This window comes from Salmo salar, chromosome ssa11 (genome assembly GCF_905237065.1).
Source record: "Salmo salar chromosome ssa11, Ssal_v3.1, whole genome shotgun sequence".
Classification (NCBI taxonomy): Eukaryota; Metazoa; Chordata; class Actinopteri; order Salmoniformes; family Salmonidae; genus Salmo; species Salmo salar.
In genome coordinates this window covers 68,144,639-68,158,133 of record NC_059452.1, presented here as the reverse complement: position 1 = coordinate 68,158,133, position 13,495 = coordinate 68,144,639, and the positions used below count along the sequence as shown (strand labels likewise).

Below are 13,495 nucleotides of genomic sequence, written 5' to 3'. Positions count from 1 at the left end.
CTGTTCAAAAAGAAGACTACTAGGACTAACCGATGGAGCGGTAATTGTGACATATCGGGGAGACGGCGAGTCCTCAGCAGAGGCTGCCCCAGTGGTAACGTCAAGAATACCACTCTCCATCAGATTGGCCTTCAATATTAACCTAATAGAATTTTTTAGACGTTTATCACTAATTTCAACCTTGTAGTGTTCAGCAACCTTCAACAGCTGTTCTTTAGTACATACATCTAACAGTTCCTCTGATGGAAAGTGAATGAACTCGTCTACATTAGACGCCATAGTCAGAGAGAGAGAGAGAAAAAAAAATTCTCACTCAACCCCTCTGAGCACACCAGACCACAACAAGAGAAATGACAATCATACTGGCACCAGAAAGAGAGATGAGAAATGGAGCTTCCCCAAAACCTACAATAACTCAACCCTAATCTTCATGCAGATTTGCAGTGGGTAATTATGCACTGTAGCCCGCTGGCAAGGAAGTAACCCCCCAGCACGCTGGTAGATTCCACCAAGCCACGGATGTGCCCCCGAGACAACTGCTCAGTCCACAGACACACACAAAAATAACAAACATTAACAATGCCCAACATATTCCAAAATGAAACACGTCGCTAAGCCTATCAGGGGAAAAAGACTATAGCTCCGGGTAGTAAGTTTCACTACCCTACCCAAATCTCCCACTGAGGTACACAGCTGATTGCACTCACGTCCTCAGACCAACGTCCCAACAGCAAGTAGAACAAGCGTTTCCAGGCTGGGCAGGGGCCTGGAAACTAACCAATGTACTCTCTCCAACACAGCACACAAACCAACCAAACAAAAGCAACCAGTACTGAGCACCAAACTCAAACTAACAAAATATACAACAAAGTACCTACGAAATTTAACATACCTCCACGTTTTCTCCCAAACACAATCCGTTCAAAATCCCGGATGAGCCCCCACTTGTTACGAACCGGCTCTTGAGTTCGCAACAAAAGGGAGACAACGTGGAGACAAGGAGTATCAAAATATATATTTATTAACTAAAATAACTAAATAATTAACAATGGCGTGTGTGTAATCAGTAATCAGTAGTGTAAGTGAGTGTTTTGCATACCTGAATGTAATAATGCAGGGTGTTGAAAGGTGCCAAAGGAAATAACCAAAAAGCCACAAAACTACACAACCAAAAATCAACAAAGTGTCTGCGTGGAGAGAGTCTCCTCAATGACTGTGGAAGAGGTCTATTTATCCTGGGACACACCCGAGCCCAGGTGTTTCCCATTTAGCTGGCGACCCTCCCAACTCCGCCCACCGGCATCCTAATAAAGGAACAAGAACAAAGAGAGAGAATACAGCAGACAGAGTGGGAGGGTCGTCACCCCCCCCCCCATAAAACCGGGGACCAACAAGGACCCCGGAACAACGTACCAGCCTCTGCGTCCCAAATTGACAAGGGGTTATGTGTTCACAGTTCCACCTGCCCCAACCAACCTCCTCCCCAGACCTCAGCAACCTTTACACAGGAAGCAACTTTTAAGAGGAAAGAAGGAAACGAGACCAGGAGGGAACAGAGAGGAACGACAGAACATGACAACACCAAACAACGGTCAGTCACGTAAATATTCAGGAACAGGGCGCACGAGAGAGCGCATCAGCAATCACGTTATCAGTTCCCCGGATATGCCGCACCTCGAGATGGAAGAATTGTAAAAATAAACACCATCTCATTATTCTCTGATTAGGACACATCATGGACCTGAAAAAAGTGAGGGTTATGGTCGGTGTAGACCACAATAGGTACTACTCCCGACCCAACATACACTTCAAAGTGTTGTAGCGCCCAAATGAGTGCTAGCGCTTCTTTTTCAATGACCGAGTAGTTCAACTGATAACGGTTAAACTTTTTGGAAAAGAAACTAACAGGCCTCTCAACCCCAGACTCATCTGCTTGCAGCAAAACTGCCCCTGCCCCCACATGACTAGCATCCACCTGCAAGGTAAATGACAAATCCACGCGAGGGGCAGCCAGCACCGGAGTTGAGGTAAGCAACCTCTTTGCATCTTCAAAAGCCAGTTGACAATGAGAAGACCATACGTAAACAGCCTTAGCTTTCAACAATTCTGTCAACGGAGCGACCACAGTAGAAAAGTTCCTACAAAAGCCACGGTAGTAACCAATCATTCCCAAGAAACGCATAAGTTCCTTTTTTGTAGTTGGTGGTGGAAAATCATCAATAGCTACCACTTTAGCCCGAACAGCACGCACTTCACCCTGCCCAACCACCTTTCCAAGGTATGTAACAGTTGCCTGAGCAAACTCACATTTAGCCAAATTGATCGTGAGGCGACCTGCAGCCAGACGTTCAAACAAGGCTTGAATACGGGACCGGCTCAGAGTTCGCAACAAAAGGGAGACAACGTGGAGACAAGGAGTATCAAAAATATATATTTATTAGCTACCACAACCAAAAACAACAAGGTGTCTGCATGGAGAGAGTCTCCCCCAATGACTGTGGAAGAGGTCTCTTTATCCTGGGACACAGCCGGGCCCAGGTGCTTCCCATTTAGCTGACGACCCTTCCAACTCCGCCCACCGGCATCCTAACAAGGAAACAAGAACAGAGAGAATACGGCAGACAGAGTGGGAGGGTCGTCACACACCCCCCCATAAAACCGGGGACCAACAAGGGCCCCGGAACAACGTACCAGCCTCTGCGTCCCAAATTGACGAGAGGTTACATGTTCACCTTCCACTTGCCCCAGCCAACCTCCTTCTCCCCAGACCTCAGCAACCTTTGTGCACAGGAAGCAACATTTAAGAGGAAAGGAGAACACAAGACCAGGAGGGACCAGACAGGAAAGTTAGAACATGACAAAACCAAACAATGGTCAGTCACATAACACTCAGGAACAGGGCGCACAAGAGACCACATCAGCTACAAACGCAAACAACATCTCCCAACGGTTCATAGTCATTTCTCAACGGTTGTCATTTCCCAACGATTCAGTCACTCCAATGATTCATAGTCACTCCAACGATTCATAGTCACTCCAACGATTCATAGTCACTCCAACGATTCATAGTCACTAAACTCATAACCGAATACGAGTACAGACCAGAGGGTGTAATAAAGGCAAACATTTTATGTGCCCTACTCGTCAGTGGCCCCTGCCAATAGCACAATAATAGGTCAAATTTGCTCACAAACTTAGCTGCGCCGACTTAATCAACGCAGTCCTCCATCCGAGGAAGAGGAAATTAATCTGGCTTAGTGACTCCGTTTACTTTACGGGGGTCCGTTCCAACCGGTTTACTGACCAAGATACAGGGAGAAGCCCAACTGGAGAAAGAAGGCTCTGCTATCTTACTCTCCAGGATGTACCTGACCTCAGCATCCAGACAACACAGTTTCTCTACAGAGACTCTATAGAACCGCTGACGAATGGGGTCAGCATCTCCAATGTCAATATCATGCTCTATCAAGTTTGTACGTGTAGGTGTCACAGAAAACAAACCTGGAATTTTCCGAATCAGACCAACCAGCTCTTTCCGCCCATCAACAGGTAGCTGAGTAAAAGGGCTATCCAAAATATCCAGTGTCTCTGAATTTTTCAATCTACCCTGCAGTATGCAATCATCGGGACCAGGAACATTTTCGTCCTCATGCACAGACCTAGCATTACAAGAACCAAGGGAAGTAACGGTATCAGCCAAACGAACAGGTTTACCATCCTCTGTAGACTCCCACTTTCTCATCAGAACATCCTCTTGGAGAAAATAACCATGTGCGACATCTCCCAACTGTTCCACAGGCACAATTTGGTCACGCAACTCTTCTAATGTGGGGTCAGTCCGTGGCGCATTGATTAGATCGGAGCGGAATACAGATAACGGGATAACAGGGAAAACAGTGAGAGACTTCTTTGTGGTATTCTCATTTACCGGAGCAGGGACCAGGTCACCATGGCTCATAGACCGCGTCACTGCACCCGCAGAAAACACCGCTGGGAAACTCTGCGCACTCTCATCAGGAATCCCTACAATTGACGGTTTAGTGGAAACTACTAGAGTTGGAAACAGGACAGGCCACACACGCTCACCAGCCAAGTTATTCCCAAGGATAACGTCGATACCCTCAATAGGCAACGAAGGACGCACCCCCACAACAACCTCACCTTTCACCAGTCCACAATCCAATATCAGTTTATGCAATGGAACTGACAGATTGTTCAAACCTATTCCCCTAATTAGAACACTATTCCCAAAATCAGTCTCAGCAGAGAAAGGTAACACAGATTCCAACACAAACGATTCCGAGGCACTGTCTGCCGTATTCTCTCTCTTTGTTCTTGTTTCCTTATTAGGATGCCGGTGGGCGGAGTTGGAAGGGTCGTCAGCTAAATGGGAAGCACCTGGGCCCGGCTGGGTCCCAGGATAAATAGACCTCTTCCACAGTCATTAAGGGGGACTCTCTCCATGCAGACACTTTGTTGATTTTGGTTGTGTAGTTTTGTGGCTTTTTGGTTATTTGCTTTGGCACCTTTCAACACCCTGCATTATTACATTCAGGTATGCAAAACACTCACTTACACTACTGATTACTGATTACACACGCCATTGTTAATTATTTAGTTACTTTAGTTAATAAATATATATTTTGATACTCCTTGTCTCCACGTTGTCTCCCTTTTGTTGCGAACTCAGAGCCGGTTCGTAACATTCAATAGAGCAATATGAGATCTGTATTTTAATCATTTATCAGGTGCTCTTATCCAGAAAGACTTACAGTAAGGGCATTCATCTTAAGATAGCTAGGTGAGACAACCACATATCTGTGACGATCGTCGTAAGGAGTAGACCAAGGTGCATCGTGGTACGAGTTCATATTTCTATTTATTGAATGAACACGTTCTGCAGGCTTATTGAGCTGTACAAAAACAAGATCCCACACTGAAGGAGGGGGGGAAAGGGCTGCCTAAGTATGATTCCCAATCAGAGACAACGATAGACAGCTGCCTCTGATTGGAAACCATACTAGGCCAATCAAAGGGGAAAAAAACAACATAGAAATATAACACAATGTCCTAACCAAACAGAGGAAAAAAAACGTCTCTCTCAGGTCAGGGCGTGACAATATCAAATCTAGGAATTAATGGATTTGACAGTAATATTTTACACACAAAGGTACCCATAAGCAATAATTTCTGTTGAAAAAAACAAAACAAATGAGAAATTGGTGGATATAGTTTTGGAAATACTGCGTTCTTTGTGTTTCTTGTGTATTAAGTTGCTTTTATTTATTAAAACGTTCCTTGAACTTGCTTCCCGACTCTCAGCGCACTCGTTACAACACCCATTGACTTTTTTTTTTGCAGTATTATTTTAGTGCAGTGGTCACCAACCTTTTCTGAGTCGATCACTTCGCAGTCAAAAAGCAAGCCTAGATCTACCGCTCATATTTTCTTTTAAACATTAACCTAATAAAAACAGTTACTTAGGAATGTGGTTTGTGCAGTAGGCCTAATACATTATCACAGCATATTGGCTATATGCCTGGCCTGACAATATCGTTCTTATCAGATCATATTACACTGAACAAAAAATATAAATGCAACATGTAAAGTGTTGGTCCCATGTTTCATGAGCTGAATAAAAGATTCCAGAAATGTTCCATACGCACAAAAAGCTTATTTCCTTCAAATTTTGTGCACAAATTTGTTTACATCCCTGTTAGTGAGCATTTCTCCATTGCCAAAATAATCCATCCACCTGACAGGTGTGGCATATCAAGAAGCTGATTAAACAACATGATCATTACACAGGTGCACCTTGTGCGGGGGACAATAAAATGGCATTTTAAAATGTGCAGTTTTGTCACGGAACACAATGCCACAGATGTCTCAAGTTTTGAGGAAGCATGCAATTGGCATGCTAACTACAGGAGCTGTTGCCAGATAATTTTATGTTAATTTCTCTACCATAAGCAATGGTCCAATGTCATTTTAGAGAATTTGGTAGTACTTCCAACCGGCCTCACAACCCTAGACCACGTGTAACCACACCAGCCCAGGACAACCACATCTGGCTTCTTCGCCTGCAGGATCGTCTGAGACCAGCCACCTGGACAGCTGATGAAACTGTGGGTTTGCACAGCCGAAGAATTTCTGCACAAACTGTCAGAAGCCGTCTCAGGGAAGCTCATCTGCTTGCTCGTCGTCCTAACCAGGGTCTTGACCTGACTGCAGTTCAGCGTCGTAACCAATTTCAGTGGGCAAATGCTTACCTTCGATGGCCACTGGAATGCTGGAGAAGTGTACTCTTAATGGATGAATCCCGGTTTCAACTGTAGCGTGCCGATAGCAGACAGCATGTATGGCGTCGTGTGGGGCGAGCAGTTTGCTGATGTCAATGTTGTGAACAGAGTGCACCATGATGGCGGTGGGATTATCGTATGGGCAGGCATAAGCTACGGACATTGAACGCAATTGCATTTTAACAATGGCCATTTGAAAGCACCGAGATACCGTGACAAGATCCTGAGGCCCATTGTCGTGCCATTCATCCACCGCCATCACCTTATGTTTCAGCATGATAATGCAAGGCCCCATGTCGCAAGGATCTGTACACAATTCCCGGAGCTGAAAATGTCCCAGTTCTTTCATGGCCTGCTTGCTCACTCACCAGATGTTACCGATTGAGCATGTTTTGGATGCTCTGGATCGATGTGTATGACCGTGTGTTCCAGTTCCCGCCAATATCTAGCAACTTTGCACAGCCATTGAAGAGGAGTGGGACAATATCCCACAGGCCACAATCAGCAGCCTGATTGTGTTGCGCTGCATGTGTTGCGCTGCATGAGGCAAACGGTGGTCACACCAGATACTGATTGGTTTTCTGATCCACGCCCCTACTTTTTTTTAAAGGTATCTGTGACCAACAGATGCATATCTGTATTCCCAGTCATGTGAAATCCATAGATTAGGGCCTAATGATTTTCTTTTTAATTGACTGATTTTCTTATATGTAAAATTTTTCAATTTGTTGCATGTTGTGTTTATATTTTTGTTCAGTGTATATTGCAAAACTCGAGCTTTAATAACAAAATCGATCAGTTGGTGTTGCACTTACAATGAACAGCTGAGCATAAATTGAAATAATATGCACTAATTAGATTTATTTTACTGGACTGGTTGTAGGCTACCTGCATCTGATGGTAATGGTGCTTTCAAGACAACAGAACTCTGGGGGAAAAAACTAGGTCAAATCATAACGTCAGTGATCTTCAGGTCAGAAAGTCAGTGGTCTAGAAACATACCGGAGTCTCCAACCAGAGTTTCCAACTTGGAGTCCCGGTTGTCTTCAACGCACTGAAGTCAGAAGTCTGAGATTTCCGAGTTCTCAGTTGTTTTGAACACGGCATTACTCTAAGCGGAAGGAGGGAGAGAGCGGCAGAGGGTCCGCCTCTCATGTTCCCTGCTCTTTCCTTACTTTCATCAGTTGAGACTGACCAGAGAGAGGGGACACCGTCTTCCACCTGATGGCAAAACTCGAGTCGCACCGTATCCGCCTCAGTCATGCACAAATTCACGTTGTTCCTGGGACCAGAGAAAGTGAAATATTCCTCTAAATTAAAATATACACGATGAGCTGCTAATAATAATAAAAACGCAGGCCTATCGATACACTTGACTACTCATTCATTGCAGAGGCAACGCGACTAGAAGTAGGGAGAAATGTGTTCGTTTTCTAATAGTTTTGAATAAAACGTTGACTGTGCTTAATAAAAACATGAACTCACTCATAAAAACAGCAGCTTTTTGCTGTATTCTTTGACAGTCTCGTATTGATCATGGTTTTAAAAGTCATGAAATTTCACATAGGCTAGTATCAAACTTTGCTATGGCCTAGGTCTTGCAAGCTGTGGGCACAGTGATTTGAGGTATCCGATAGGCTAGCGCAGTAGGCGGTCTCGATTTAGCCACAGATCTCCCGGTCCGCAGGGCTTCTGAATAAAGTGGACCTACTGCAACAGCATAACACGGGGGGGAAAGGAGCGCAAGCCTTTATATCGTTGGCTTTTCAACTGAAATGTTTTGTGATCGACTTGGAATGCCTTGAAGATCGACCAGTCGATCACGATCAATTGGTTGGTGACCACTGCCTTAGTGCCTTGTTGCAAACAGGATACATGTTTTGGAATATTTTCATTCTGCTTCATTCTTTTCGCTCTGTCATTTAGACCTATGTTAGTATTGTGGAGTAACTACAGTGTTGGTGATTCATTCTCAGTTATCTCATATCACAGCCAATAAGCTCTGTAATTGTTTTAAAATCACCACTGGCATCATGTTGAAATCCATGAGCGGTTTCCTTCTTCTCCGGCAACTGAGTTAGGAAGTGCACCTGTATCTTTGTAGTGACTGGGTGAATTGATACACCATCTAAAGTACAATTAATAACTGCACCATGCTCAAAGGGATATTCAATGTCTGTTTTGTTTTTTTACCCATCTACCAATAGGTGCCCTTCTTTGCAAACCATTGGAAAATCCTCCCTGGTCTTTGTGCTTGAATCTGTGCTTGAAATGCACTGCTCAACTGAGTGAACTTTCAGATAATTGTATATGTGGGGTACAGAGATGGGGTAGTGGTTTAAAAATCATGTTAAACACTATTATTGTACACAGAGTGAGTCCATGCAACTTATTATGTGACTTGTTAAGCACATTTTTACTCCTGAACTTATTTAGGCTTGCCATAACAAAAGGGTTGAATGCTTATTGACTCATACATTTCTGCTTTTAATTTTTAACTAAGTTGTAAACATTTGTAAATTGTAAATTCAGGCTGTAACACAACAAAATGTGAAAAGAGTCAAGGGGTGTGAATACTTTCTGAAGGCTATGGGAGACTGCCATAGCTTTTAGTTTGTTTTGCAGTCCACCACTGACCGCTCTCTCTCGCTCTCTCTCGCTCACTCTCGCTCTCTCTCGCTCTCTCTCGCTCTCTCTCTCTTTTTTCCTTCCCCCCCACCCCCCTAGGGTGATGATCTTCGAGGACAAGGCTAATGGGGCCAGCTGTAAGCCTGACGGGCCTCCACCCAAACGGGACATAGCCAGCCTGCCATAGACCCAGGACATCCAGAGCCTCTAGACTACAGAGGGGTCATAGGGACCCGACCTCGACCATTTCACCATCCTAGACCCCTGCACTCAGCCAGGGACTTGTGTACATAGCCTTATCAACTCCCCACCTCACAAGGTTCCTCCTCTGTTCAAAACATGTGGGAAAAAAGAGGGAGGAGCAATCTCTTAACTATATATATTTGCTGTGAAGACGTTAAGGCAGATTAGCTTTTTTATGACCAGTACATACCTGTATATATTTATATTGATGATGGCGATGAGAAATAAGTATTTTTAATTAGTGTGATCACTTGTAACCCCTGGCGATAACTGTGTAATTGAGTCGTTTTGTGAATATGAGCAAATTGTTGTGTTTGCTGGGGGTCAAACTAACAGAGGTGACTGTTTTGTATGTATGTGTTAATGAGAAGATTGTGTGTCAACAACTCACATGTTATGAAGCAATCTGTGTATGGATACTAGTGAATTTATCATTAGGCCTCTTTTATCATGATTTCAATGTAGCATTTAACCGTTTTACAGATGTAATGAATTCAGTGTAGTTGTAGTTAGAGGTTTGGGGAAACTGCTTATTAGCCGTGACCCGTTTTAGGGAAACTAACCCAAATCCTTCATCTTATTTTCCACCCCTCCCTCTCCCCTATTTCACCCCACCCCCCACCACCACCAAATGTTCTAGTTCCTCTTTCAGATATTATATTTCTAATCGCGTTAAAGTAGCATGCTGGTGATTTTAAAGCACATGTAATAAAAAGAGCACAGTTATTTTTAACACCTTTACACGCAGTTGTCAACGTCATCCCACATGTTGGATTAGTGCCATGCAGACTCTGTTTGGTCATTGTCTCACTAGGTCAGGTTTGAGAGATTATGGTCCAACCCCATTCTTTCAGACTAGAGATGGGTTACTGTAGTTAGGATTAGGAAGGGGGTCGGGGGGGGGGGGCATTAGGTTAAGGGTCAGAGTATGATATGACTCTAGATCCGGTGTTGTAGATCGACACTGACTTTCTCAACCTAAAGGTACGGGGTGAATGGGTTCTCATGAGTTGAGTTTAGGATTCAGGAAAGATTGGTTTTAAGGTGCGTGCACACACTGAAGAGTCTCAGCATGTTAGTATGAATTATGATTAAATCACATTCTTTCCAAGTGCCTAAAGTAGCATGTGGATAGAAGTCAGAGAGAAGAGTAGAGGATGGTGGAGGAGGTTTAGAGTTGGTCTTTATTCTCCCTCCTGAACCAGACCATTAAGTTGTATTGTAGGTTATTGGAAGATAGTTTTAAAGGTGCTTATTCATGTGTATATTAGGGTAAGGTGTTTCTTGTTTGGTAATGTACCCCTAGGTCTAGGCTATCAGATACTGCATTGAATGACTGGAGATCTGAATACATCTATGAAGTGATATTAGATACGCAGCTCATGCCAGTGTCCCACATTTCCCGGCCTGACTATCCTAGTCTCCATAGTGGCACCTCTTGACTTCCTAATTTCTATCTCGTCTTTGTAAAATGTGATGTACCTGTCCCATTTCAAATGGTATTATCTCCATCTTGCTATGTTTTGCTATTATCTTGTTCTTTTTTTAAATCTTTTCATCTCTTCTTATTCTGTACTTCTTCCTCTTACTTCTCAGTCATTCCCCATCTCAGGCCGGGTTCATTTATTTGTCACGTAAATTCTCTAATCTGTGCCTCAGCGCTGCTTTTCTATCTTTCATTTTTTTCTCGAACTCACACTTAACATGGAATATAATAGTAACTGTAGTATTTTAATTCATTAGCTTTACATTTTTTAATAGAATGTCAGTTATGTATTCTTATTCCCAGTGTGTTGGGTAGAGGTCTTTTAGTGGTATTTTCATATAACCACCCGGACAATGCACATTTTTGTTTTGCAAACACCAAAGGAATTAAAGTTATTTCTGTTACACCGGCATATTTGTTATTGAGTAGTTTGTTGTATGAGTAGTTGTTTGACAGAGTGAAGAAACTGTTCAATCAAACACTGAAACCAGCTTTCCAGTTTTTCCAGCTCTGTTTGTAGATGGACAGATATAGGGGTTTAATGCTGTAACTTCTAGAAACAGAGAGGATTCCACTATGTCACAGGGTGTTTTAATTCACGTAAACATGATCATTTACATGGATGTTGTTTATTCTTAACCATTTTGATATACAGTAATTGCTTCACTTAATTTAATCCCATTTACAGTGTTCTTTATGATTTAAATTCCACGTTACAGTAATTCATGTAGAGAAATATTAGTCACAGGCACTATAATGCTGTTCCACACATGTATACATGTGTATTTCTTATGTTATGCATTGCCTTAAGGGAATGAGCTGGTGCTCCATGGTGGAAGCCCACTACCAGTGTCTGATTAAAAGACATACAGTAGAGGAAATATAGACGCAGATACCTCAGGCTATAGAGCTTGAGGTATGTATAAAACATCAGGCATCAACACTGAACCCTTTTCACAGCTACCAGCAAAGACACATGGAAGTACAAAGAACTATAAACCCATTTCACACACACACACACAGCTAAATGTGTCAATAGGCCTAGTTGCTCAGCCACTTAGTCAAATTAACATGCACATTGCAAACAAATCTCTTCTCGACATGGACACTTTCCACATGTTCACAAAAGCATGGCGACAGAGTTCTCCCAACTGTTCACTGGTTTGTAAAACACAAACCCCCGAAGCCTTACTATATTGTGTGTCAGTGTGTGTCAGTGTATGTGTGTCACTGTGTGTATTTGTTTGTGTGGGATTGCTAGGAAAGTAACGTCCTGCTGGGGAAGGGGAGATGGCGGGGAGGAAGATTAGAGGCGATACGGAGGGAATACACTAATGAGCACAGCACACTAAGGAGGGAATCTGATGGGGCAATAAGCACAGTAAGCACTTGTGTAATTAAAACAATCATCAGTGCTCCATGTGGAGACCTGTCACTAATGCCAGAGGCCTGTTCAACGACAGAGGACAAAGTCCTACTGAGTTACAAGTTAGGACTGGCATCTGGCATTCACTCAAACAAAATGCCCTACTACTCGACAGGCTGACTCTAGCCCTGGTGCTCTTGTTAAGTGCTTCACTTTGTCCATCTTTGACCGCTATCCAATGGGAAAAGTTGATAAGCTAGTATCCGTATCTATTCTCCAAAAGGTGCGTCTCCAACAGCTACATCTTAAAGCTGCATTATATAGGCCTGTGTGATAGTAGTAGCCTGATTGATAATATAGGTAACTGTCTATTGCTACTACTGCTATTTTTTTCAGCAGCGTTTCGCCACAGGTCTTCGCTGATTGACCCAGTCTAGACAGACCTAGAGAAACACTTCAAACCATTTAAAACATCAATGCTGTCTGTCTGGTTGTAGCCTGGTCTGATTCCCTGTTGCAGGTACCCTGCTGTTAGGTGATCGTGTAACATCCGGCGCTCCCAACAACCCCCCTCCCTCCTCTCGTTATCTTTGCTCTTTCTATTGGTTCTTTCTATCCATCCAGGCTTTCAACAGCGCCCCTCCCTCTTCAACCCCTCTCTCTCTCTCTCTTTTCTATCTTTCTACTCTTTCTTTTTTCTCTCTCTGAGGTCTCTAATCCTGGGTCGGTTCCTAATGAGCATCAAAGCACAACATCGATTAGGCATGCTGGAGAGAGCATTGAGATTAAATATCCGCCTCTCCTCCTCCGAACAATGAAAAGACTGCCTCACACGTACACTGAGTGTAGAAAACATTAAGGACACCTGTTCTTTCCATGACATAGACTGACCAGGTGAAACAGGTGAAAGCTGTGATCTCTTATTTATGTCACTTGTTAAATCCACTTCAATAAATGTAGATGAAAAAGGGGAGACAGGTTAAATCATTATTTTTGAGCCTTGAGACAATTGAGACATGGATTGGGAATGTGTGCCATTCAGAGGGTGAATTGGCAAGACAAAAGATGCGCCTTTGAACGGGTTATGGTAGTAGGTGCCAAGCACACCGGTTTGTGACAAGAACTTGCGGCGCTGCTGGGATTTTTCACACTCAACATTTTCCTGTGTGTATCAAGAATGGTCCACCAGCCAATTTAACACAACTGTGGGAAGCATTGGAGTCAACATGGGCCAGCATCACTGTGGAACACTTTTGAAACCTTGTAGTGTCCCTGCCCTGACTAAATGTTTTATACACTCAGTGTACATTTTCAGGCTTTTGATTTCTCCCTGTTTCACACTCCTCTGCTTTCATTTCAACTTCATCCATCATTCATCCCTTTAAATTGTGACACCACTGGGTGGTGGTGGGATGATTCAGATATCATGTTACAGTAATCTCATCTAGGGCTCAGAAATCACAGACTCTGATG

At 43.4% G+C, this 13,495-nt stretch overlaps 1 protein-coding gene across 1 annotated transcript in view; it reads left to right on the top strand.

Annotated features, from left to right (window-relative positions):
* Positions 1-11,068, top strand: part of aif1l (allograft inflammatory factor 1-like) — a 61,247-nt gene extending 50,179 nt beyond the window's left edge. The window contains exon 6 of the mRNA XM_014128125.2: positions 9,027-11,068. Coding sequence (XP_013983600.1) covers positions 9,027-9,114 — 88 coding nt within the window. The 3' untranslated portion in view covers positions 9,115-11,068. The remainder of the gene's footprint in view (positions 1-9,026) is intronic.
* The last annotated feature ends 2,427 nt before the right edge of the window (positions 11,069-13,495 follow it).